The 27,690-nt window shown below is 40.0% G+C and overlaps 1 protein-coding gene across 1 annotated transcript; it reads left to right on the top strand.

The window, feature by feature from the left end:
* On the top strand, positions 1-25,161 carry SLC15A1 (solute carrier family 15 member 1). The gene is made up of 23 exons (XM_017821034.1): positions 1-81; positions 3,497-3,519; positions 6,522-6,606; positions 6,694-6,835; positions 9,104-9,223; positions 9,396-9,495; positions 9,746-9,836; positions 11,061-11,144; positions 12,233-12,315; positions 13,489-13,575; positions 14,603-14,692; positions 16,678-16,722; positions 16,822-16,851; positions 16,975-17,063; positions 18,216-18,297; positions 18,783-18,908; positions 20,103-20,252; positions 20,665-20,714; positions 21,241-21,351; positions 21,490-21,586; positions 22,028-22,174; positions 23,032-23,139; positions 24,331-25,161. The coding sequence occupies exons 1-23, from the start codon at positions 78-80 to the stop codon at positions 24,514-24,516; spliced, it is 2,130 nt and encodes a 709-aa protein (XP_017676523.1). The 5' UTR covers positions 1-77; the 3' UTR covers positions 24,517-25,161.
* Positions 25,162-27,690: the final 2,529 nt, after the last annotated feature.

Below are 27,690 nucleotides of genomic sequence, written 5' to 3'. Positions count from 1 at the left end.
CCGCCCCCAGCAGCTTCCTTCCCTCTTTCCCTCTTGTTTTCCAGCCCCGAGAGTTCCGCTGGTACCGGGCTGGCAACATGGGTATGTGCTGCGGGGAAGGGTGGGGGCAGCCTGGAGGTGGGTGGCACGGCAGTAGCGGTCCCCGGCCTGGGGGCCGCGGCAGGGATGCCGCCCCGGGATGAGCACCGGAGGATCCTCAAGCCGCCTCTCTCCGAGTCGGTTGTCCGTGCCGGACTGGGAGCTGGCAGCATGGCTAAGGAGCCGTGGGCCCCCAGGGCTGGCTCCGCTGTTCGGTGCAGGTCTGAGGACACCTTCAGATGCTCTTCCTTTTTTATCATCCCTCTTCCTCTGGGGCAGCTCTCCCTCTGGCAATGCTGTGTCCTGGCTTTCGTGACCCTGCCTTGAAACCCGAGCAAGAGCCGAGTGATGTTGCCTTGGCCTTTGTGAGCTCTTAGAACTGAGCCCCTGGCTGTTAAGGTTTACCCTACACTTTCAAGGCATGTGGAGCTTAGGATCTGAGCACAAGTTACATGTGGTGTTTCTACACATGTTAAATAATGCTTTTTTACTGAGACTGTTTACCTATGATTGACCTAGTATTTTTTAAATATATTGAGACACAGATTGAACATTCAGATAAGGGTAGAGCCCATTTAGCTAATTAATCCCGAAGGTTTATTCTTGTCTGAATTGGAATACCAAGCAGTAAATGTGCAAACAGTGCTTTTCTGTGGTGTAGCTCTACATTGCCGTTTGTTGGACCCTTGGTCCTGCAGTGTCAGAGCACATTGGTGTGTCTCTCCTAACAAGCAGTTCTTGAGCTGGAGAAACCTTGTCTTACACAGGGAAGGAACCTGAGATGCAAAAAAAAAAAAAAAAAAAAAAAAAGAGAGAGAAAGTGCCATTGCATCTTCAGCAGGCAAATCTGCATTCTGGGAACATGCAGCTGTAGTAAAGAGCAGGCAGAACCTGGCAATGGTGCTGCCCAGGGGGGCACTGGAGTCTCACTGACTCGGGCAGCCAACTGTGAAAATGGTGATGGCTGTGGGAAGAGAGAGAAATGCGATGCAGCTGAGTCTGCTCATGTAATATCAAGCTTGCTGCATTATTGGTTTACTTGGATGGTTTCTATGTCAGTGTTTTTCAGGAATAGCAAAGTGTGAATCAGGGACTCTTGGAGTTACTTATCCTAATGGTAGCAACATCCCTGTGGAGGTGCTGGAAGACTGCTCCAGAGAGCAGAGGCAACAGGTTTGGCTGTACCACAGGTCAGGTACCAGGAAAGCAGGCTTGCTCTGGAGCTAGAAACATCCTCAGTGACAGTGTGGGGGTGTACAGATTTAACCTGGCCACAGACATGAAGTATTTCAATCTGGTAGATTTGCTGAATGGAGCAAGGCAATGCACTTCCATCTTGTGTCACGGAGCGTGAGCTGTAGGAGTTGAAGCATCACACTGCATCCCTCTGACTGCAGGGAACCAAACTGGTGGGAGCTGCTGGGGAAGGGGTTGGAGCCATAAGCCTGTCCCACCTTACCTGCAAGTATGAAAAGGAGAGAGTGACCCACTGATAAATAATTATTTAGATGCAGTGCTAAAGCCAAGAACTGAGTGGCTTATGTCTTTACATTTCTTAAAAATATTTAATCTCTAAGGGAGTACAAAGGGACAACTGTTTAGAGGTTTATATCGAAAAATGCAGAGCTCTTCAGTGTTTTGTGGAGAGAATGAGGAGTTCTGCTTGTCGTTCTATGTGGGGAGAGAATAAGAGGTGCTGAGGGTTACCTCAAAAAGGGACTGCTCCGAAATGGCACTAGCAAACCTCAGATTTATCACTGAAAATGATCCAAAATGTTGGGTGCTCTGTGCTTTTGTAGGTAGAAACCTGAAGCTGCCTGATGGTGGAATCCTCAGCTAATTTAGATGTCTTTGTTGAAATGTTGGCTTTAATGCTACTGAGAGTTTTCCTGACCCTCTATGTAAAAGGAGAATTGAGGGTTAAGTAAAAATGATTGAGAAATAAGTGTGTCTCTTAAACAAGGAAGTTAGACAACGTTGTCTGAGAAAAATGCCTCTGTGATGTCCTCTGTGTAAAGTTTCTTACAGAGGTGATACTTTTACCATTTGGAAGGGAAAAAATGCAACCAACAGCAAGTTTCTTGATATTTTTGTCCCAAGGCTTAGTTAACAGACAGGAGCTGCCCGAACTGTTGTTCTCTGTACATGTTACAAAAAGATGGCAATATGACAGGTGTACTGGAAAGACCAACAACCAGAAATAACCAAGGAGTTGCTATGAAATAGTCTATCAGTAACATCTTAGTATCTTTCAGTGTATCTGCTCACGTGGGTTGTATAAGGGATATTGCCAAAAACTTTAATAACTCATGTACCTGCACATGGCCTGAATTTGTTGTGTTAGCACTTTCAAAATGTTACTTGTTCCCTAGGAAAATGTATTCTTGAATTACCTGCTGCCTCTGTTGTGAAGGAACTTGTCCACAGCAGTGAAGGAAAGAATCAGATTTATCAGTTTTAATAATTTCTGGAAATCATTTTAGTTAGTATCATGTCAAACGCTGTAGTGTTGCTGTCAGCTGTTTTTATCCATTGTGAACTATGGACTAAATAATGATTTTGGCAAAGATACTTATAGAGATCTATGGTAGTTGGTTTACAAGCAGGGATTTCAAAGTTCACATCTTGTACTTGTCTTATCTGAAGGATAATGAGTTTACTTGTGGTTTTATGTGAAATGTCGACATCAACTATCTAGCACAGTGAAAGCTCAGCCTACAAGCCTGTCCCCTGAGCCAAGCAAGCCCTGCAGGACACTGCTTGGAGGGCTGCCAGGGGTAGTGGTCCTGCCATGATCAGCTGGAAGTCACTTTAGGGCTGCTCTTTAGATGTCTGCTCTACCTGCCCTCAGTAGGATCCTCCTGTTCTTCCAGGTCTTCCTGGGTTAATTTTCAGGTTGTGGGAATGCCTGCTAACATGGATCCCTCAGTTGCACTGCGTATTCAGTCCTCTTTAAATCTGAGCTGTGGAAAGTTTGTCCCTTTTCGGGACTTGACCTCCATCAGTGGCAGGGCATCTTTAGTCTATTCCTTACTATTGACTTGTCTTCAATTCGCTCTCAGGGATGCTACCTTGAAGCAGGATTCGTCTTTTGTGAGTGGCTGGATGGTCTAGCCCCGCCTTCAATGATATGGAGTAAGCAGTCATAGTAGGATGGGATGCTTTGTCTTGTCAGTCCTTTTGAGTATTTCCCGTGACTTTATGCACACCTTGAAAAAGCTAAGGCAATCAAGTGATGCTTTGCCTAATAACCATGAAAAGTCTCCCTTTAGTAAACTGAACATTTACTCATCCTGAAAATAACTGTACTTGTATTTCATTATTTTGAGCTGAATTTTTTTTGAATCTTCCATTGGTTTTAAAGGAATATTACTTACTACTTTCCATTAACTTCTGTTTTTTTTTTTTCTCTTCACAGCTGGAAGAGGTAAGGGCAAGTCAGTAAGTATTGTTTTCTCTTATAAAAAGTTGCTATACTGACTCTCTTTGGGTTACATTGTTTTGGTAACTTTAGCAGTACACAAAACAACAATCACTGTAAACATACATTAAATGTATAAAATAGTGAGCTACTGGCCAACTGATGCAAAAGCAACCTTGTAGTTTTTAAAGTTCTAGCTAAGCATAAGTGCTCACCATCCTGATAACAAGTCTGAAGAGTTTGTGCTGACTGAGCGGGCGTTGGTCCCTGGAGCCCATCCTTCTTGTGGCTGAGTTGTCATTATCCACCAGCTCTCCTTTAGGACTACTTTTCAGTGGTAGTTCTTGCTCTTGAATCTTTGAACTGCTAATGACACGTGCCTCAGCAACTCTATCTCTGTGTTTGCTTATCTTATAAGGCTTTACTCCACAGACTTTCCCTCTGTTTAGTGGCTTCCTCAGCAGCCAAGGTCAAAGCTGTGCAGTGGGGTGCTGGTAACCCCAGGGCAGGGCAAAATTATGGAGAGCATTATAAAGCATAACCTTCAGGTTACCTCTTTGGTGGTGGATCCAGTGCTTCTTGACCAGTGAGGATTACAACAGTAAAGGTTTTGGTGGTAGATGTGTGTATGTGCACATGTATACTGTAACAGGGGACAGTATAGTGCAAAACAAGGACAAGTATAAGTCATATATTATCATGGATTAATAGCATAGTCTCCTTGCTTGTAGCATCTTGGAAAAGCAGAAGGTTTGTCACCTTTAGGAAGACCAATAGCTTTCTCCTGCCTGCCTCTGTTCATACTCAGCTCCAGCTGTGACATGCAGATCCCTTCCAGTTCAGAGGCAGACAGTAAAAGCCCACCAGTGGCTGCTGTGCCACCATGCGAATGCAGGATGTCTCCACCAGGCACATAAACACTAGTGGCTTAAAAGAGAAATCCAGCCTTGTTGGATTGCAACCTCCCCAGACCAGCATGTAACACCCTCTTAAACAATAAGGCGTTGGGTAGGATGATGATGTAATGCTGGGGAGGTTTGTGAGAACCCCAAAATGGTCAAAAAGATTTTAGTGAGGTTTTGTGACATTCTGGTGGGGATGGGTCCCACCAGCTCCTGGTCCAGGACTGCTCTTTTTTCTCTCTGTGGGCAGGACAGACATGGGGAAGACTTTGTTCCACCTCAGGAGCAGACATTCTCTCCTCTCCTGCTAGGCTATTCCCAATTACACCGGCAGAAACAAGTCATGCAATCTGGATTACTGTTTCAGTGACTAACCTAACATGTGCTGAAATCAAAATCTCTTCGGTATATCTCATGGCTGCTGAACTAAACCTTCACAGTGTGGTTCTCCATCTGTCTCCTCAGGAGCATGAACATTGTCATGGCTTAGGGGGATAGTGTGTGGGCAAGGTGGGAAGCATTTGTCTCTGTGAACTCCACCAACAGCTGTGTCCAAGTTGGGAGTAGTTATCTAGAGCTCCTGCCCTCTTCAGCTGAGGGAAATGGGCACTTTCAAGTGAAAGTAACTAATTTTTGGACACATGCAGATGATCTTCCTTTGGAGACACCTTTCTGCCCAAGGAGGATGTGATAAATCAAGGATGACAAGTTTATATTTATGCCTCAAATTTTGATTGCTCCAAAGCTAGATGAGTCCCACTGGCACTTGCCTGACATTGGGTTTTTTCAGTGAATACTGTTTATCAAACCATGGGTAGGATGGGCACTACATACTTGGTTCTGCTAGTAACAAAGATCAACACTATTCAGGCTGCTCAGACATCCTCACGACTGAGTCAGATAGGTCAGCAAGGTCAGCAAGGCGCTTGCCACTTTCATTTCTTCTGCAGTATTCACAAAAAAACCTGCTGTAGCATGCAGGTCTCAAAGTCTTGTGTTGTTCATTGAAGATTTGCTGGAGGCATGGGCTCTCTGATTTACTTGTGTCAGGCAGGATGTCCCCATGTAAGGTTTCTTTCCTTCTGATCTGCAAAGTTAACTTTTTCCTGTGTCACATGAAATACAGATCAGTTTAATTCCTGAACCCTTGCAATCCAAACAATGCTATTTTTTTAATTAAACCTAAGAAGCATGGAAAAGAATTGTTTTATCTCTGGAATGTTCTGAGTCTTATTGAAAATCTGTTTTTTTGCTATTTGCAGAATTAAACCAATAAAAAAAGATTTTTAAGGAAGAATTATGTTTACACTGCATTCCCATTAATTTTAATAGAAATGATATCATGTATTCATCCACTAAGAAAAGTAGATGATCAGAAATTAAACTTCAAGTTCTACTGATAATGTCAGATTTGTACCTGATGTATGTTTTTTTTCCCCTTTGTCTCAATGGCAATAACTCTGGTGCAAGCTACATGACTGACCATTGACAAGCCTGTTGCAGCAGGTGAAGGGTCAGTGAATCTGGCATCTAATGCCATACCATTTTAGGTTAGGAATAAATTCCATTCTATCAAGTCTGAAGAAATTAAGAATTCTTCAAGCAGAGTATTTTTAAGGATGGGAAGTTTTTCCTAGAAATTTTCTTGAATGAAAACTTTAAATGTTTGTTTTTCTCAACTGCAAGTATTTAAAAATAACCCCAGACTTCTAACTGTGGTGTGCTGTGGGGTTTTTTGTTGGTTTTGGATTTTTTTTTCATAAACATGGCTTTTTGTGTATTTTTAGATACCAATCAAGATTGCTCTAAGAGTTAGGTGCTGGAGACCTCAAATGTGTATAGTGCAACACTTGAAGGTCAGGTATAGCATTGCTAAAGATCTCTTGCAAAGGGCAGATGAGCAGTGTGTAGAGCTCTAGGGACCAAGAGGGGAAAGTGAGAACTGACTCTTGGTTCAGGTAAACCATTGTCATTTCCACAGAAGCCCATACAGCCTCCTGACCCTGAGTACTCACCCACTTTGACTGAGTTCATATTAACCTTGCTCAAGCTGTGGGTTGCAGTGAGCAGTGTTAGTTTGTGTTGCACAGCTCTGACCTCACCCTGTCTCTTGCCTCCAGTCACTCTGCTCTGGCTTCCCTCTGAGCATCTTCTTCATCGTCGTCAATGAGTTCTGCGAGCGGTTCTCCTACTATGGCATGCGAGGTATGTACTGTGTCTCCTTGTGCTGACCACATGTTAACCAGCCCTGACTTTGGTTTGTAACCCATTGTTTTGTTGTTCTTCCTACAGCTGTGCTCGTTTTGTATTTCAAGTTTTTCCTGCACTGGGATGACAATTTGGCCACAGCCATCTACCACACGTTTGTTGCGCTGTGTTACTTGACACCTATCCTTGGAGCAATCATTGCGGACTCTTGGCTGGGAAAGTTTATGTGAGTGCTTCCTCAGAAAAAAACCCAAAAAATCTTGAAAGCTCACCTGAAATCAGTGTTACATAAACCATCACCTAAAACAGCAGCTCTGAACACCTTCAGAGCTGGTGTTGACTACTCCAGGATAGTTTGTTTTATTTGACCAAAACTTGAGGTTTTAATTGATTGAGCTCAGACTTGAAATTGCACTGTTAATTAAGAAATGTTCCAGTTCTGCTAATCAGTTAAGGGTAGTAGCATGCTTTCCCAGCATACTGCATGTTTTTCCTCTCACGCAGACAAAATGCAAGCTAAACTAAGGAAAGTATTCACCAAGCTGTGAAAATAGATACCGGAGACTATAATTACATTGGACAGCCTCTTTACCTACTGTAGGTGGCCAATGAAATAGTGAATTAACTGGGACTTAAACTAAGTTTTAAAATACTGTATGATTTCAGAATTGACAGTTCAGTGAGAGTTCTTACTGAGTAGCAAGTCTGTCTTTAAATCATGTATTCTGCGTTTTTTACCTGTGTGCTAATTGTTCAGGAAAGTACCACTGCAGTTCTTTGAAAGGTAACCAGATTATTTCCAACAGCCTTATCTTGCTCTCCTTTACTAATGTCTTGATTCTAATAGTGTTTACTTTGCCTGAAAAAAAGCACAATAAAGTTTTTATGGAAGGTCATGAACCATGAATGTTAGCTGACTTGTCAAAGGTCTCCCAGAGATGAGAGATGAAGCTATCTGTGCTGTGCAGTCAGCTGCACCACCTTCTGCTGTGCTGACAGCTCTGGGAAGCCCAGGACTGTGACCACTGCCCTGTGTGCTCCATGGAGCTGGTCTGAGCAGTGTAAACTCACTGCAAATAGCTAGATATGTTGCAGATTGCAGCCCAAATATGTTGTGTACTTGCTTGTTTAGATGGTATAGTTTATTTTTTTTTTAATCCAATTTGGCTTCTACTTATTTTATCAGGATGAAGCTTTGCAGATCTTGCATCCCTTCTCCTTTGGTACTTGTTTAACCTCAATTGTACACTTTCTCCCAAGCTGTTAGGCAACTCAAGTAATGAAACTGAAGTGCTGTTTAAAAAAACATTCTACGTTATCTGTTAAATATCACTTAACAGCAGATTGACTGTTCCCCCACTTCATAGATCTTTCCTCTGCTACAGGGAAGAGAATTTTAAGCCAGAGAAACTTTGTTGTAAAGTAAGAAGAATTTGTCTGTGTCCCTCTTGTATCAGGGTGATGCTCCAAGCTTGATGTGAGGATCTCTGGCCTGTGTCAAATAGAGTTGGATTGTCCTAGGTCTTGGAGCCTGACTTTCATTGTCATGAGTTGCACTGGGTTTAGGACTGCTTCTCCTGCAAACTGAGTTTTTAAATACTTTCCTATCATTGCATCATATTTCTCCTACTTTTCCTCCAAACTGGGGAACTGGATCTGTGCCTGTTGAATGGAGGCTCGCCCAAGGAAGCAAATGAACATGGATTAAACTACAGTCACATGCTTAAGGTCCAAAAAAATTAAAATGGAGTGTGTTTTTACATACAGAAAGGAGGACTGGACCCTAAAGGCAGGGGGTGGGGGCTGATGATTCTGCAGCATTACCCTCCTAGGCACCTCCTGGTAGAGGAAGTCAGGCTGAAAACCTGCAACCTGTGCTCTTCAGTGCTGCTCTTGCTCTAATCTGAGTGTAAAGATGTTCACATACAGCCAAGTGGGAGAATAGAGTTGTTGTTCACAAAACTATTTTGGTGTAATTTCCATGATTAAAGTAGATTTATAATTTTTTTCTCCTTTTATTCCTGCAACTAGAATATAAAGTAACATAGAGAATGTTTAGTGATATTAAAATCAGTGTAAATTGCATATTTGTGTTGCAGAGTAGTCCATTTAAACTTCACCGTATACAAAATATAATAATGGCATTCTTGAGTTGGTTATTAAAAAGGCAACCACTGGAGATATTTAAATATCTCCCATGAGCTGATGATATCTATAGAATCCATTTGTCATCTTGCCTTGTTTAATTAAACAAGGCTACCTAAAATAATAATAATAAAAAAATAGAATAGAATACTGTGGCAGTGGTGTGGGGACAAATTTTTACAGTAGCTTTTGACAAGTTCAGTCCTTATTGTATCTGTTAATTGTGCTTCTTTACTAAGCATCTTTGAAATAAGCAAAAGTCTGCTTTATCTATGTAATCTGCATTGTCTGTGTGTGTGTAATTGTATTAACATATCTAAAAAAAATGTATCTCCTCTCTTTACAACAGGACCATTGTCTCCCTGTCCATTGTCTATACGATTGGGCAGGCAGTCTTGTCTGTGGGTTCCATAAATGACCTGTCGGATCACAACCAGGATGGCTCTCCCGATAATGTACAATTGCACATGTGAGTTGCCTTGTACATGGGGTTTTTTTCCAGGCTGATGAACAGGACAACTTACACCTTAAATTTATGCTACTTGAATTTCAACTGTCTTTCAATCAGTCTAGTATTTATGCTTTAAGAAAGAAAATAAAGTGATTTTTTTTCCCTTTTTCTCTTTTTTCCTTTGCTTCAGTGCTCTGTCTATGATTGGCTTGATCCTCATTGCGCTTGGTACTGGTGGGATCAAACCTTGTGTGTCAGCATTTGGTGGAGACCAGTTTGAAGATGATCAGGTAACAGTGTCTTTCAGATTTTCAGTTATACAGAAATTTTAATACTCTAATAATGTTTTACTATTATAATACTCTAATGATGTGCGTGTTTAGACATATGCATTACTGCAGTGTTTCCTGAGTAGCTGAAGAAGGAGATACTGAACTATTTGTCTTGAAATGTGAAAATAGACTTGCTAATTTAACAATCTAGGCTCATCAATGTGGTTCTGGCTAAGCCTTTCTAAACATCTTTCTGTTTTTACTGTAGGAAAAACAAAGAAGTACCTTCTTCTCTCTTTTTTATATAGCCATTAATGCTGGAAGTCTCATATCTACTATAGTCACCCCAAGTCTCAGAGGTAAGGCCACATATTTGTTTATAAACAGTTAAACATCAGAAAAGGATGAGTGTTAGATTGCACTCTAGTTAGGTTTAAATTAAAGTTATGTTCTCTGACACACTGGAGTTATCTGACAAATGGTTTTCAGTGTGTCATTCAACTTCTCACAGGCAAGGTACTGTCAAAAACAAGCCAATCTGAGACCTGAATTGCCTTTAGGATCAGAAATACTAGATCCAAAGAGACATGGTGGAGCTGACAACTTGTATGCCTTAATGCATGTTTTAATTCTGTGAAGGTACAAATGTGTCACCTCTTCCACTACCTTTAAAGCCATCACACTAGAAAGAGTTGTATTTGCTGGGAAGGGAAGTGGGGAGAGAGCCTTCTCCTCTGGAAGTGAAGGCTATTCTGAAGTGTGCTCATGCTAAGTACAGGAGCATCAATACACGTAGTAATCCATTTATCCATGAGACAAGGTAAATAACTTTTCATATTGTTAAACAAGAAAGTTATTTTCTCTTCTGCTTATGAAGAGTAGCATGACCCTAAACAAAATGCAAACAATTTGCTAATCTATATGCATATGGAATTCTGTGGCAAGCTTACACAGATGGTGCTATATGGATGTGCTTGGCAGGAGTTTGAGGAAGGCTTCTTTTCTCAAAAAAAAAAAGGAAACAGCATGTGAGTTCTGGAATAACCCTGAAGCACTGGGGTGAAATTCTGGCCTTTGGATTTCTTGACTGGAAGGCTGTGTAGAAGTGTTTGAGATGTTTGCTTAATGCAAATTCTGTCCTTTCCCAAAAAGGAACTAGGGATGCATAAGGCACAACATGCACTTTACTTCCTTGCTGATTAAGGGTGAAAACTACCTTGGAAGAAAAAAAGAAAAGACAAATCAGCTGAGGGAGGTGATAAACTGCCATGTACTGTAAAAGTTTAACCAAAAGGCCAATACAGCTAAATCAAGACATTAGTTAGCTGCAAGCTAGCTTTCCCCCCCCACCACCGATCAAACTCTCTTCCAGAGGTCCCTTCCAACCTCAACCATTCTGTGATACCTTTCATTGTTGAAAAGGGAATTATTTAAGTTGGATACTGATCATCAGTTCTGTGGATGTCAGCAGAGAGGTTTGTTGTACCCCCATGAGTTAACAATCAATGTGAAGTACAGAAATCATACGTAAAACATCAGTAGTGCTGACTGGGACTTTAATCTAATGTTACTTTGTATTTCAGCTACAGAATGTGGCATTCATACCAAACAGCGATGTTACCCGCTAGCTTTTGGAGTTCCTGCTGTCCTGATGGCTGTTGCCTTGAGTAAGTGGTTCTGTTGCCATCTTGCTACTTCAGTGATTAGATGATAATGATTTCATAATGGAAAAGTGATAGAAATGTCCAGGTAATACCTCTACTAAGACCTGAATATTTCTGCAATTTTTAACTCAAAATTTTTTCGTGGGTGGAATTAAACTGAAGCACTCACTTTTCCAGGAGAGACTGATGGGGCTGGGGAGAGGCATGAATATACCTTTGAATTCTATACTTTCTGTAAATTACTGTCTATATTTCTTGGACTACTGGGATATATAAATAGATCTTTTGAATGTAGTGTGAAAATTCTCAGAAAATATGTGTTTTGGAAGTTATCTCTAGTCCAGTAATGCAAAACTGTCTAATTGTCCCTGCACTGGAGAAATCCTGTACTTGGTATGTCATTATTTCTCAAACACCTGCATTTTTATTAGCTGCACTACAGGTCACTCCCTGAGCCTGACTGCTACATCACAAAGACCAAGAAACTGGGGGGTGCCCTTATGTACCACAGTAACCGTCCTGGTCCTGGTCCTTCATAGTCCTGACCAGGAGCCCACCCAGCTACCAGTGACCTCACCTTGCCTCTGTGCTCAGCCTGAGCTGCAGATGGCTGTGGGGGCTTGCTTGTGTCCTGCCCTGCACATGATAGGGTGAGGCTGAGGAATGTGCCCTGGGCATGGGAGTAAATGACACCTTGGTGAGTCCTGCAGTTCAGGCAGAGCCTCGTGTCCCTGTATGATGTGAGCTGCAGCATCCTGAACTCCTAAAAAGGAACCCGTACAACAAGGCCAGAGCCAAGGTCCCAAGTGGTCCTAGTTTTGACCATCCCTCAATCAAACTGACCTTCCATTGAGCGCTTACCTTAAGAATTTCCAGATTTAGTTTTTTGTCTTAAATAGAAGGAATCTGCTGGTATTAATTTGATTTATTTTACTGTATGATAGCATGAGAATAGGCCATTTCGTTGCTCATTAGGAGACTTATTTCCACCCTCATCTAACTCCTTAACTGTTACAGTTTCCATACCAGATTATTTGCCTCTATTTTAATATAATTCTGAGTTGCTTTTGCTTTCTGTTTGCATGTTGTAGTCGTGTTTGTAGCTGGAAGCAGAATGTACAAGAAAGTTAAACCTCAAGGAAATGTAATGCTTCAAGTTTGCAAATGCGTTGGAGTAAGTACTACTTTTATTCCCAAAATCCTTGGCAGCAATTTTTAAAACTGTTCTGTAAACATTCCTAGATCAGAAAGCTGTCATAATATAAGGAAAGGTTCTAAGGATTTTTTTTTATTTTTTTTTTTTTTACTTTTCTTTCATTGCTGACACCTCCAGGTTTAGACTGCCCTTTTCTTAAGTATATCTTGATTTATACATAAATTATACAAGTGAATTTATACATAAAGGAAACAAAGTAAGATGTCAGTGATATGTAAAAGCTTATCCCAGCTTCTGGGAATCATTCCCTACACATTTGTGTACCTTTCTGCAGCCTTGTAGTAAGAGATAAACATGCCTTGACCTGAGTCAAGAGCAGAGCTACCAGTACATTTTATCAGCAAATATTTATTGCTTATTAAAAGAATGTTATTTACAATGCAGAGGTATATTGATCCCCACTGCATTAAGGAAGTTGGGGGTTACATATCAGTGTGAGCGTGCAAGGAAGGGAGTGGAACCTGCACAAGTAGATTTGCAATAGATTTTTGCAGTGCCTCAACTTTGAAATCAGGGGATTTTTTCATTTATGGGCTGCTTCATTCTCTGTGCAGCCCTGCCAGCTTGTTATAGTCTAGCCCATTGCTTATCTTGTAAGCACTGTCAAAACTAAATCTCTACAGGTGACTCTGGCCATTGCTTAGAGTGCTGCTCCTAAGACCCACCTCTGCCTTGCATATTATTCCATGTAGAAAGTCTTGGGAGTTCTTTGGGACTATATTTGTGTACATTCAATATCAGAGTGTGAGGCATATCCACAAGATGCAGCTTCTTATACTGAAATGTACTCTTAAAGCCATTCAGCTCTGAAAATCTGTGCATATGACACCGCTCTACTTATTGTTGTACCTAAGTAAGTCTGAAGACAGGTCTTCAAGCTCCCAAAATCAACCCACACTGAGAGAGACTACTCTCAGATGTTTGGTTCACCTAATCCCAAGTGCACACTCCACTGCATATGCAGTGTGAGGCCTTAAATGCAATATTCCCATAGATGATTGGAGCAGTTAACAGAAGTGACCTTTAGCACCCTCTAAACACTAGAAGTGGGAGCATAATCTTTAATGACAAAACAGCTCATTGCATTTATAAATATTTGTATTGCCATTAAACAATTCTGTCTCTCCTCAGTTTGCCATCAAAAACCGATTTCGGCATCGCAGCAAGGAGTTCCCCAAGAGAGAACACTGGCTGGACTGGGCGAGTGAGAAGTATGATGTAAGTCCTGTGTAAGCCTCTTCTGCTGTGATATCCCCTGATCCTCAGCTTCTCTCTGTCTGCTCTGAGCCATTGCCTCAAGCATTGGACAAATAGTTTTGGGCCTCTCGATCATTCAGTAGCTAATGATCTGGCTTCTCTGGGGTTGCAGGTCAGCACCTCAGCTCCTGTGGGGGAGAGCAGAGATGTGTGAGTCAATGCTCTCTGTAATCATAGGCTGTCCAGGGAAATTCAAGGGAGATGAAGAAAATACTTTCCCTTGCCAAACAAATACAAACACTTGTAAGTTTTCGGTTAGGAAACTAGCAAGCATTATCTTTCTCAAGTTTTTGTTTCTCTTTATAAACTACCTTCAAACAAAATATGCTTGTTTAATGACTGCAGAGGGGGAAAATGGGAATGATGCTGCTGCCTGTCATGGTTAATGCACAGGGCCATAATCCTTGTCTTGGGATGAAACTTATGAATTATGATTTGGATTTTCAGTTGAAGTGGGTAAACACTGCATCCCCTCTGGCCTCAGTATAATTTGTAACTATGACTCTCAAAGCCTGACATCCCACAGACCCCAACCATGTCGCTTGCCTCCGATCTGCTTTGCCCAGTTGTCAATGGTGGCACAAACCTTAGCCTGTCACTTTCATTTTCCTTTTGCCTATATGGTTTGTTCATATGTGAAATTCCTCACTTGCCTGTCATTCAAATGCCTCCTTCCTAAAAAAATAATGCAGCACTAAGTGATGAATCTCATGCTGCCATCAGTATACATGCAAAGACCAGGTCTCTCTGATATCAGTGTCACCTTCCACACACACACAGCCCTTCCCACATCCACAATAAAACTTTGTATTATTTTAACAGAAATAATCAGAAGTACCCACAACATGGGAAGTTTAGTATGTGGGTAAACATTACATGATGGGTCTTTGCCTCTAGCTCTGCTGTGAATAGCAGTCTGCAATTGTCTTTTTTTTTTCTTTTTTTTTTTTTTAACCAATTCCTCCTGTGTAATTCTTATTTGCTGCAGAAACGACTGATTGCTCAGACTAAGATGGTGTTGAAGGTGCTTTTCCTTTACATCCCTCTCCCCATGTTCTGGGCACTTTTTGACCAGCAGGTAAAGTAGAAATTGTTTGGCTTGTTAATTACAGCTGTATGCTATCACTCTGTGTACTCTGAGGTCACCAGACATAAAAGACGTGTATGAGATGGTAGAAAAACAAATTCTTTAACCCGGTTTTAATGCAAAATGGTAGTTACTGAGTCCTGCTACTACAGGATGTTCTGCAGTCAGGGTAATCTCAGTTTATCTGAACATGCCCAGGACTGCTTCAATGACTGAGGCCTCTCCAAATTTTGTATCAGACCCGGACTCGGGGGGTGAAACAGTAATTTAAATTTTTCTTAGTTCTAATGTTTCTTCCATTGTCAGTTGTGAGATGAAATTTAGTGTCCTAGTGCAAATGATGTTGAGAATCAGGGCTTAAATGATCTGGATTCCAGTTTGCTTAATCACTTCCACCCTGTTATAAATGCAGAATCACAGAAAATGCCAAGTTGGAAGGGACCCACAAGGATCGTTGAGTCCAACTCCTGGCCCTGCACAGGATCATCCCCAAGAGTCATATCACATGCCTGAGAGTATTGTCCAAATTCTTCTTGAACTCTGTCAGGCTTGGTGCCATGAAGACTTCCCTGGGGAGCCTCTTGCAGTGCCCTCTTCACCCGCTGAGTGAAGAACCTTTTTCTAATATCCAACCTAAACCTCCCGTGACACACCTTCAGGCCATTCCCTTGGGTCCTGTCACTGGTCACCACAGAGAAGAGATCAGTGCCTGCCCCTCTTCTCTCCCTCATGAAGAAGTTGTAACTGCAATGAGGTTTCCCCTCAGTCTCCTCCAGGCTGAACAGATCAAGTGACCTCAGCCACTCCTCCTGTGGCTTCCCCTTAAGGCCCTTCACCATCTTCATTGCCCTCCTTTGGATGCTCTCTAACACCTTAATATCTTTCTGTATTTTGATGCCCCAAACTGCACACAATATTCAAGGTGAGGCTGCACCAGTGCAAAGCAGAGCAGGACAATCCCCTCCCCCAACCGGCTGGCGACACTTTGCCCGATGCCCCCCTGGTCACGGTTGGCTCTCCTGGCTGCCAGGGCACTGCTGACTCAGATTCAACTTGCCATCAACCAGGACCCGCAGGTCCCTTTCCATGGCTCTGCTTTTCAGCATCTCATTCCCCAGTCTGTATGAACGTCCAGGGTTCTTCAAGCAGAAGTATAAGCCTATAACTCCCATTCATTTGGTGAACTGAGTGCTCAAGACTCATGAAAGCAACTTTCATAGTTATGCACTGAAGTATGATTTAGGAGGACATCTGAGAGAATGTCTAGGCTTGAAAGCTTTATCCAATGCAGATGGGTACGAAGTTCGGTCCAGATTCCCTACCCTGCTGCTTTACTACCTGTGAGCTGTAATGATCCGTGTAATCTGTTACAAGTAGGTAGTTCTGCTATGAAATTCAGAGCTAAATACTCATTACATGAATAATAACTCATATCTTGGACGGTGGTACATTGCCGGTGGTTAAAGGCATGCAGCACAGATGCAGCAATAAGCATTCTTGTCTCACCCTAGGATCAGACTGAAAGTCAGCCCCACTTAACCCAGCTATTGGCAGGTTTTTGAGGCAGAGGGCTCAGGGCAGGTTGAGCCCTGGCTTGTCTGCACACTCTGCTGGGCTGTGTGAAGGAAGGATGGATGTATTGGAGGTGTGGGCTGCTCGAGCTTAAGCAGGTGGCAGACAGGTGCATTGGTGCCTTCTATGCATAGCACGTGGCAGTGCTCTGCACAGGATGTCCCTGCCATCTCTCCACCTAACTTCTGCATCGAAATTATTTTCCACTCTATTTCACAAAACAAGTAAATGAAATTAAATGGACCATGAGGATTGCTTTGTTCAAATGTTTATGTTGCTAGCTAGCTTTATTTTTTTTTGTTGTATTGCATGTTTTTCCCAACACTTTACTTATAAAAACAATTCAGAAGGAACTTTGGAAGATTGATTTACTATGACATCTAATTTTCTCTTCTTTTATTAAGGGATCAAGATGGACACTGCAAGCCACAGCAATGAATGGGGATTTTGTAAGTTAATTTTTATTCCTTTTTTGTTTTTAAGTAACACTTTTCAGACCATTTACTTGTTGTCATAATATTAAAAACTATTTATTTTTCCTTCACCAGGGTATTGCAGTTCAACCGGACCAAATGCAGGTACATTTAATCTTCTATCTGCTGATTTCTTCTGAAAGATTATTTACATATTGACCTTTGTTTAAAAAAATTACTTCGAAAAATACTTAATTTTTTTCCTCTTCTTATGTTCATCTTCAACAGATTGTGAATCCAATCCTGATTGTTATAATGGTCCCAGTTGTAGATTCTTTGATTTATCCTTTAATCAAGAAATGCAAGATCAATTTTACGTAAGTTGATGTAATTACCTGACTTCAACAGAAGCTCGTTTTAGTGGTTTCTTTAAATGGCTCTTCCAGCCCTAATGTAACGGTAGTGTATTCAAAATGGGTTAATATTTAAAAGAAATTAAAATATAAAAAAAATATAGGATATTGCAAGTGGTGTGTAGAGGCACCACAGAGTAGAATCTAATAGTAAAGTAAAAATATTTTCCAATTAAGGACAAAACCTTCCGATTACAGGAGATGCTCTTTACTGTTTTCCACATTCCCTATGTCTACCCCCTCTCCTTCCTCAAGAATATGACGTAGAAATACAACATATATTCTTACTATGTGTCATGTTTTGGGCTTAAAACTACCTGAAGATGTGTTTCCTCTTCCGTCCCAGTGAGGAGTCTGGCTCACTGAATACCTCTAGCTGGATCTTCAGTGGGCATTACATGTTATTTTTAAAGTTGGTAACGAAGTGGCTAGCACTTGCAAGAGAGCTTGGAGAGGCAGAAGAGAATACAGTTCTTAAAACAGTTTTCACGGAGCTAAGGTGTAATGTTGTTTTTCCATACAGTTAGGAAGAATCTAGGGGGTGTGATGTGCTGGAAACGCTGTCATTCATTTATGAACACTCTACATTGGACAAATGATGCCATGAATAAAATGGCTACTTTAAATTTACCCTTACAGCTTAACTGAATATAAGTAGATGTCTTCTAATTCAAAAAATTCCTCTCACTTCTTTTGTTCAGTATTATTTAAACATACGATATGGACACACATTGTTACTCTCTTTTAAAGGCATATCTACCTGTCTCTTTGTTGTAAAGCTAACAACTGTATTAGATTCAGGTTTTTCTTCCTGCAAAACAGACTTTTTCAGAAACCTAATAACTGTGTTCAATCAGTATTTGAGCCCAGCAGATGCAGAGTAACAGTTTATACTAAGATGCTGCAGAAAAGACATATTTCCTGAAAGCGTAACTATAAATTGAGGCATACCTAGCTTAGCGGAACACTTTCTGTAATAATATCAGCCCTTCAAATGGTGGTAATGTGCTACTTGTGGCCATTTGAATTTCCAAAGGTGAAAAGAAAAAAACACACTTCTGAAGCTTTGAATTCACACTTATCTTAAAACTCACGTGTCTTTTGTTGTTGTACTAGGCCCCTGAAGAAGATGACTGTTGGTATGTTCCTTGCCTCTATGGCTTTTGTTGCTGCTGCCCTTGTGCAAGTGCAAATAGATGTAAGTTCAGCCTCACGCGAGTATTTACTATTTACTATTATTTGGTTGTTAATACAGAACAAAGTGTTTTTAGCGGGGAAATGAACTAAGACTCCTAAATTTGGAACCAAGCATACAAGAGTGGAAGTAGAAGGATGGGAAATGTTAGAGAATATTGCAATACTGTGATTAGCATAATAAAAAAAACAGGATGTGGGAAAAGCTCATTCCTTGAACTGCAGGGTGGCCTTGGTAGTGCCAGCATGATGCAGCATGTGATAAAAGAAGAACCACATCTGGCCATGGAGGCTTTGTTGTGGATGAGAGATTTCTTTCCTAAGGCAACTTGTGAGACTAGTAACAAAACCTGTTATTTGTGTTGCATCCCTCAGACAACTGTAGATTGTAAGGCAAATGTTCAACATGAAATAATAAAGATCACAGTAATTATAGTAATTTTTCCATGTGACTTAGGGCACTGATTTTACTTTTTGTCTGTCTTGTAGAAAACTTCTCCAGTTTTCCCTGCAGCTGGACAAACACAAATCAGATTAATGAACCTAGGTAATGTTCCTGCAACAGTTCAGCTTCAACCTCAACTTCCGAGTGTGCATGTAGCACCTAAGGAGGCGGTAAGTAAGGGCAGATGAGGAACAGCAAGTTAAGAAAAATCTAATGGAGTAAGTCAGTCATTCTTAACTAATGGTTCAAAATTGAGGTTTTTTTCCTAGTTTTTTTTTCTTCTAGTAATTTTAACTATTTCTTTTTTTTTTTTTTGTATTGTGCAATGAATTGTTACTGAAAACACAGCGAATGAAGAAATGGTAACTACGTCGGTATTTTAACAGGCTAGTTTGTTTTGACAAGAGTAGAGGTTTCTTTCAAGAAATATTCATAAACTTATTAGCGACTTTAAACTAGTTGAAAACTTCACTCTCATTAAAAAGGTTCTATTTCTTAACAGCAAGAACACTCCTTCCTTCAGTAAAAGTCCATTCAGCTCTAGTAAGTCACTGCTATTACTGTAAGGGATGGCTTACTTGAACAAGGAGCTTTTTCTGTGGCTACATCACATGTTAAGCTTCAGGTTCTAATACAACACAGCATTGGTAGCTCTGTTGACAGCAAAATGTGATGGAGCTGATGGATCTTTTTGATAAGGGATGTTAGAAGTGTGATCTCTGGTAGTCTGAGGTCCTTTTTCTATATAAGAGGAGAAATCCTACTCCATCCTCCTCCAAATGGAAACAGAGCTATGAGGAGAAGATAAGGGCACCCAAAGTATCTACTGACAAGGAATGGATATAATCATGGTTTATACCTGAAAATGAAGGGCATACTCTGTCTATTAATGTTTTAAGTATTTTATGTTGATTAAACATGTTTCGAATATTTTAAACACGTCACTTCTGTTACGCTGAAACCATAAAGATGAAGTTTGCATTTGCATCTTTTAGGTGTTGCTATTTGGAAAATGCTTCATCTTATGATAGTGCTGCCTCTGTAGCTAAGCAGAATTTTTTTCTGGTGGTTGTGGTAAGCCTGATTGATATGGAGCAAGAAATACACAGGAAAATATAACAGCTATTCCATAATGTTTGTGGAAAGCCCATGTGACTTTGAAGCTTGTGTAACAAATTAAATTAATAAAAGAATAGTGATCCAATCGAACAAAACTGAAAGTTAGGGGATGCTTATGATCTCTGGCACTTCAGAAGTAGCACATGTATAAACTTCTGACACCCCTGAGTCCATAACATTCCCTCAAATTTGTAGACAAGTATGCAGTTGCACAGAAATTCATAGCAATTTGTTTGTCTTTGTAGACAGACTACATGATATTTAAGGCTTCTGAGCTGCAATTAAACATAACTTCTGGATCGCTAAACGAAACTCATATTTTGGAGGGCCTGCTAGAGGGAAAACGTTACACTTTCGCATTTCAATTGTTTGGAACAGACATTGTTCCTAGTTTGGTAAGTCTGCTTAATTCTTAAAATATACATTGATGTTTTGATAGCTAAATATGTGGACTGTGTGAAGCTGAGAGGACAAGCTCTGAGTAGCTTTTTATTTTGTCTTGTTTTTTGTTTCTCCTTGTCTTTGCTGTACCAGTAGGACTGGTGAACTGTAGAGAGCAGGCCAGGATGTTGTTTAAAAAAAAATAAAAAAAATTTTTATTTACCTTGATGATTACCCTTTCCCCAAGATTTAGATGTGTGGTCATATGAGTTTTCTAGTAAACCTGTATTGTAGTAGGTTCCTAAAGTGGAAGGTCTGGAATCTTGCTCTGAAGTCTCTGTTAATTGCCCACTGCCATGCAATAATGCATATTAAAGCTCTTCACTGAGGCCAATGAAGTATTTTGATAATGGTCTATTCCACCAGATATTGGACAATGTTACATCAAAACCAGAAGAAGGACAAAATCTCATCAGGTAGAGTTTGTTTTGCTTCTAAATTTTGACAGTAGTGTGACTATCTCTTCAATATATGGGTGGACTCTTCTTGTTTAATATAGTTTTCTATACTGTAGGAGCTCGCCTCTTGCTGGATACTTCATTTGATGTTTAGGGTGTGTAAGAACTTCCGAGGCATGATTCATTTAAGCTATCTTGCACATCTGCTTTGGGTTTAATTTAGCTAAAATCAGAAACATGTATTTCACTCCATTGCCTAGACATTTTTATTGATGAACTGCACAGACTACGTGTCTATACCTTCTTTTTAAACTTGAATAAAAAATATTCTCCTGCTTCTCTCCTTTTTTTTCTACATTTTCCATTTGCTGATGAATTTTCTACTGGTTGTAGTAGTGGCTTGCTTTTGATGTTCTCCTAAGAAAAATATTAAATGGGAAGACTTGATCCTTGTTGTGCTGCCAGTATACTATTGAAAGTAAAACCTGTATTCTTTGACTTATGTATATTTTGCGTAGTGTTTAATCGCTCTTGCATTTTAAAGGTTCATAAATAGTGATGTTTCTACTGTTTACATTACCCTGGATGGCAAGACTGTTGAAGTGCTGCCTCCTCTTAGTGCCAGTAATTACACCACCATTCCAGGAGGACACTCGTAAGCATTTTTCTTTATCCTAATTTAATCTTAGACATGCTTGTCCTTGGGAAAAGGGCATAGAACATTTTCTTTTTATATATATATAAAATAGACACAATTGACTATACCTATGGTTTGAACTGTTTTCTTTTTCAGGCGATATGCCATTAAGAGTGAAACGCTCTCATCCACTTGTTCAGTTTTATCAAAGAAATTTGGATTTGGCAGTGCCTATACCATTTCAATCGATGACGTGAGTTGCCAGTGTTGTTTGATGGACAATATAGAATTACTTTCCATGTTGTATACTTTAATTAAAAAGCACTTGTAGAATTATCCCTCTTGCTCCTAATCATACATATGATATAATTCTGGTGTGTTAAATGAAACATAAAGCCATTGCTAACTATAAAAATAATGATGGGTATGATAATGACATAATGCAAGAATTCATGTTCATCACTAATAGCCTTAAGTCTTTAGGCCTATTAGATACTATGGATTTGCATGAAATCTGCTGTAAATACCTATACTTTATAACTAGGTATGCAGCTCTTCATATGCAATATTTTTTATTTACCCAGAACTTTGTATATGATTATAGAACTACTTAAAGTGTCTTTTAGTGTGCAGACTTTTTATTACTTTTATTTACTTTTTATTACTGTTCCTAACATGCTATTTTGATTTCCAGTGTACTCAAGGCATTCTTAATATAACATATTTTGAAGATATTCCACCCAGTTCAGTCCATATGGCATGGCAGATCCCTCAGTATTTTCTTCTTACATGTGGAGAAGTAGTCTTCTCTGTCACTGGGCTGGAATTTTCATACTCACAGGTAGGTTTTGCTATTCTTGTGTTAAGAATCCTGATAAAAATTAAGATCTTTGATCTGTTGTTTTTAAGTGGTGGTTCTGTACTGCTGCTTTGATCAATTATATCCTTTAGAGGTCTTTAGCAGGACTGTATAAACTGATGCAAGTTGGCCCTGGTTCACTAGGATTCAGTGTTTTACATGAAGCTATGCTGAATTATATAATTTGAAGACAACCACCAGTCCTCAAATTTCCTCCTCACATATGACTTTCCATTGAAAATAAGAGGAACTGTACTGCTGCTGCAAAACCGAACTGGAGAGCACTCAGATATAAAATAAGGAAATACTGATGCCTTATCTCCACACCAATTTAATCCATACAGCCTTTAGCAGCAATTTAGTTATACTTTTAAAATTCCTTTGTCTTCTGACTCCAGTTTATTAGCTGTGTGTATTTCTTCCCTTAATTCTGAGTCTAGAAGCTGCAGTGATGGGAACATTTTAAGATGTGGCTTGCTAGATGATGATGCACTCAGTTTCTTCATTTCAGGTGTACCATGTGTTTCCAAGGTGTAAAATGTGCCTATTAGTTACTCAGTATGTGTAAAGTTAAAGGTGTTATAGTTAGCGTACTAGTGATCTCTTGCTCCTCAAAGCCTTCTCCAGACCTATTTAATTCTCTAGCAATTTATAATTTAAAAAAAAAAAATCAAACAAAACCAAAAGAATCCCAACCACCACCAAAATCAACAAAACCAAGAAATCCTCTTCCCCTCCTGCAGAGAACCAGTGTTTGCTGTATGGTAAAAAATGCAGTAAACATCAGAAAATAAGTCATAGCAGTGTTTGCCTGAAACTTAAATGTCTGTCTTTTACAGGCCCCATCTAATATGAAGTCAGTGCTGCAGGCAGGATGGCTGCTGACTGTGGCTGTTGGTAACATAATTGTCCTAATTGTAGCTGGAGCATCCAAACTCAGCAAGCAGGTAAGCACACAAGCAGTAAGTGTGCTATTGTATTACACTGTGAGAAAGCAGTTCCAATCCAGAGGGGAGTCAAGGCAGATAATCCTCAACCACAACTTTTGAACATCCGCATTATGGTGGATTTGCATTTAAAACTGGAATATGAGAGGTTAGTGTTGGCTACAAGAGTGTACTAGTCAGTTGTAGAACTAGTTCTTGACTGAGTAATCTCATTAGAGTATATAAATAGCACAGTTATCAATCTTTATAACTTATTTAGGTAAAAACTAGTTTTGGACTTGAACAAATAGTTCTTCAGTAGAGGCTTCTTCCACTTATCTCTTGTTTGCCATCCTTAACTCTTGCTGTCAGTGTCCTTTGCTTGCCAGCAGCAGTCTCTAGTATCTCTGCAGTGAATTTCTTCTCACGGTGTAGAAAGTCTGTGACCATTTTAGCTGAAATTCTGGACTAACGGAATTAAAACCTATCAAATTTCTGTTAATTCTTAATGAGCCCTCACCTGCATACCACAGTCCTGCCACATCCCTTCTGGATCCATTGGTTTCAAACCTCATTCTTTGAGGCATGAAAGCTGTGGTTCTCCTGGTAAAGAACACCTGTACAAGACTTTCTATTAGTGCCACTCCCTAATGGATCAAAAAGTCTGAGAGAGGGAAAAGCCTGTCTCTGAAACAGGTCTGGCAGTCCCAGTTTCAGCTAGATTAACCAGAAAGAGCATGAAACAGGTGTTGAGGCTTTTCAGGTGGAATTTGTACTTTGAAACCAGAGTTTCTGGTCTTGGTCTCTGCCCACATTCGTGGTCAGTAGAAACTTTTAACTGCTGACCTAAGTGGAAGTGGAATCACTGCCAACCTGGTTTAGATTGAGATTACCTGACCAAAAGGAGGTGCTGAGTTTCCTTTTCATTCAATTTCCAGTTCCTTCAGGAAAAAGATATTATTGAACTTTTCAGCATTCACAAACTTTTGTCTTTTCAGTGAAGACAGAACTACTGAAAGAATTTCAATTCTCAGTTTCTTTAATAAGTAATTATATACATCTAATACTTAGTCCTGTAAGCCATATGATACTTGTTAGGCACACTCAGTTTCACATTCTGAATTCTCTTCTTGCAAACACTAAAATAACGGTCCAATACTCTTGAGGAATGAATATTGGTGGATAATTTGTGCCTTTTTTTTTTTTTTACAGTGGGCAGAGTATGTGCTGTTTGCTGCCTTGCTGTTCGTAGTTTGCGTCATTTTTGCTGTCATGGCTACCTTTTATACCTATGTTGATCCAAATGAGATTGAAGCCCAATTTGATGAGGAAGAAAAGAAAGCTAAAAAGGATCAAGATGACCGTGAAAAGGAAGCTGAAGCTGATTCTAAAATGTAGAAGCTGTATTCAAGGAGTGTTCTTAAATTATGAAATCCCATTCACTCTCCCTGCAGTAAGAGGAATTTGGGTAGCAGTAATAACTCTTCTGGATAGTGTCTTGTGGGAGACTTTAAGGAAACCTGTTTTAACTTAAAATGGAGCCTCTTTTGGCAAGCAATAGAAAAAGATTAGTCTCTCTCTTGTACTGTATGTGGTATCCTGAAGAAACTCCAGCAGAATTTGCACTCTTAATGTACCTCAATCTTAAATATTATAGCATTAGAATATTGAAATTAGACTTGGAACTATTGGACCTGTGAAAAGTATTTTTATAATGCATTTCAATTTTATAGCATGAAAGAAACAAGTCTTGTCAAGAAACAGCAATTGAAGGCAACCTTTTTGCATGATCTCTCTAGCCTCACTGTTACTTCAAAGCAGCAGGTCACATGTGCCTTAAATTCTTTTGTACTTTTGTACAGATAATGGGAGCAAAGCTCTGGCAGTGTTCAGATTAAAATGCTGTCTGTGCTCCATGTGGCAGTAACTTGGACGTGCACTGTAATGTAATGCTTTATGTGCCTGTTAACTACCCATTTAACTCCTGTTATGTCTTTAATTAATATTAGAAGTGTCCACTCAGGTAAACTGATAATGGCAAATGACCTTTGGAATAAGCAACAGCAATAAAACTTGTGGTGTAAAAACTAATGGAAGTGGTTTAAGAATGTGGCTCACAGTTGCATGTTAACAAAACTTGATCCCGCCTCTCTTCTACCTTTCTCAATGTGCTCCATCACTTGAAGCTAATGGATCAGTGTTAGTCTTAATATACCTGTAACATCCCTCAAATTTATGGTATGGAAGACTAAATTTTGCTGCTTATCAGGATACTGTAGTCCATGTTATGGAGTGTCAGTGGTCTGCATGTTGCTTTGGGAATTTTTGTTTAAGGTTCACATCCTGTGCTTTTTCCAGCAGCTAACTTGGACTCACTGGCTCCTCCAGTAGACTGGCCAGACTTTCAACTGCTTTGATAGCTGGCTCCCAATGCTCTTATTCTATTTTACAGCAAGTCCATTTTAATATTTGAAAGTGCTCACGCAGACACACATATTCAAGCAATGTGTGTTTTGCTAGCACTGCAGATGCATGGGCCCCTGTGACCCCTGTTCCCACTCCAGTTGCTGGCACTTAGACCTTCATATGCATAGATAATAGAGTCTCTCACCCATGAAAACAGTTAGAAATGGAGTTTAAAAAGTTAAGTCCAAGGTGCTCTCTCTCCTGCATCACAGATAGTCACAGAATATTCTGAATTGGAAGGGAACCACAAGGATCATCAAGTCCAACTCTACAGGGATCAAACCCATGACCTTGGTGTTATTAGCACCATGCTGTAACCATCTGAGCTAAAAGTCCTGTTACCCTGTAGGCAGTATCCCTTATTGGTCTCTAAGGTCATCTGGGGAGAGCCTGTCCCATGGATTTGAGATGCTGCATGCCCTCCAGCCAATGGGACTGAGGGTCTCATGGTACAGCCCCAGGAGCAACTGGATCCCTGCCTTCCTCTGAGGAGTTAAGGGGGTTTTATGCCAGCTTTATTTATGGTAGACTAGCCAGTCTTTCCTGTGCCATGCAAGTTAAGCAAAATAAATTCTCTAAACTGTATCCCTATAGGAGGATCTTTTGTCTACTACTTTGTCTGTACCAGATGAAATGTTTATTTAACAGTTTAATACTACTTTTTTCTCCCTTTGAAGTACAGGTCATCTGTCTACTTTTTACATCATAAGATGTTGGAAGTTGGCACTTTAGCAAACCTGCTATCTTGTCTACAACATGATGGATGTGGTTTATGGGTAGAAAGCCACTAATGCTGTAAAATTAGATGGGAAAACTTTCTGATGAGGTGAAAACTATCTATAAGGTAGCATAGAAACAGTTTTAGTGACAAGATTTTTCTCATTTTAAACAGGGATTTAAGTAATTAAAGTTAAAATATACATGTGCCTTCTCAAACAAAATCTGCTATGAAAAAATTGGGAAACCTTGCATAGACACCTGGGTAGCTCCTGTCAGCATTGCTGTGACTCTGAAAGCCACATGCAGCAAATCTGTCTTTTGGACTGGAATTTAGTGTTTTCATTTCCTTAGTTTTAAGGATTAAAGGGGGTAAGGTTAACCTCTAAATCTGACAGCGTTTAGTTTTGGATGTTTCTGGCTAGACTACCAGACTGCTGCAAGGGTCTTTTACATATATTTTTCTGTTACAGAGAAGACAGCCTGAAATCAATTGGATTAACAGTTGATTATTCCAAATTCAGTTCTTAACAAACAAGAACCTTTAAAAAATGCAAGAGTGGTGAATTATGAAAGCCTGCTCTAGCACTCCAATCTGCATTCATGTGCAGCTGGGTAGATACAGGAATGTGTATGTCTGTATGCTTAATATTACAAATATATTGTACTGCTTTCATGTTTTTTCCTACTGCTCCTTAGCTCAGCCTAATTGACACTTGATTTAAAATGGGTCAGCATCAGAGTTTCTGAACTACATCAATCTAGCCCCTTTGCTGTTTTTAAAAGAGGCCATTTTAAAACAGCCATTTGCTGTTCTTAAAAATTGGCTTACTAGCAGCACAGTCCTTTCAAAAACTTATCTGTAGTTATAGACAAATGTCTATACAATGTTTTTCCTGGGTAGTTTTTTTTTTCTTTTGGAAGGAATTGCAAGCTACCTCTATATATTCTTCCTCTACAAATTGCTTTTACCTTTTTCTTTCACAGCTTAACATAGTGTCTTAACATAGTTCCTTAGCATAATATCATTGACCATCTTGCAGAGGTTAGAATATTGATAATAAAATAACTGGATCCTGCTTTAAAGAGTGAAAGGGAGACAAATTATCAAAGAGAAAAACTGAAATCATCTTACTCCACCAGGAGATGGTTCAGGACAATTAAGAATGCTCCATTTCCAGCCTAATTCAATCACTGCTGTTCCTCCTATCAACAACACTGGGTTTTGTGGAGCTTAGCACAGTACAAGGGTAACATGAGAGCCTGTAATTCAATGTGCTCTCTATTATTGCTGTTAAATGTTATCATTTTCCCATGCTCATACCTAACCTGAGTCAAAGCTCTGCATAAAATACCTGATGCCCAGAAGTGGATAAAAAGTCTATGTCC

The sequence above is a fragment of the Lepidothrix coronata genome, unplaced genomic scaffold (genome assembly GCF_001604755.1).
Source record: "Lepidothrix coronata isolate B3197 unplaced genomic scaffold, Lepidothrix_coronata-1.0 Scaffold88, whole genome shotgun sequence".
NCBI lineage: Eukaryota > Metazoa > Chordata > Aves > Passeriformes > Pipridae > Lepidothrix > Lepidothrix coronata.
Note: the sequence above shows the minus strand (reverse complement) of the source record. Positions and strands in the feature narration are given on the sequence as shown.

Bases quoted from the DNA above. Each gene is read 5' to 3' on its own strand.
- SLC15A1 (XM_017821034.1), top strand. The intron at 9,496-9,745 runs GTAACAGTGTCT...TTTTTACTGTAG, and splicing joins ACCAGTTTGAAGATGATCAG to GAAAAACAAAGAAGTACCTT. The intron at 13,576-14,602 runs GTAAGTCCTGTG...TATTTGCTGCAG, and splicing joins GGGCGAGTGAGAAGTATGAT to AAACGACTGATTGCTCAGAC.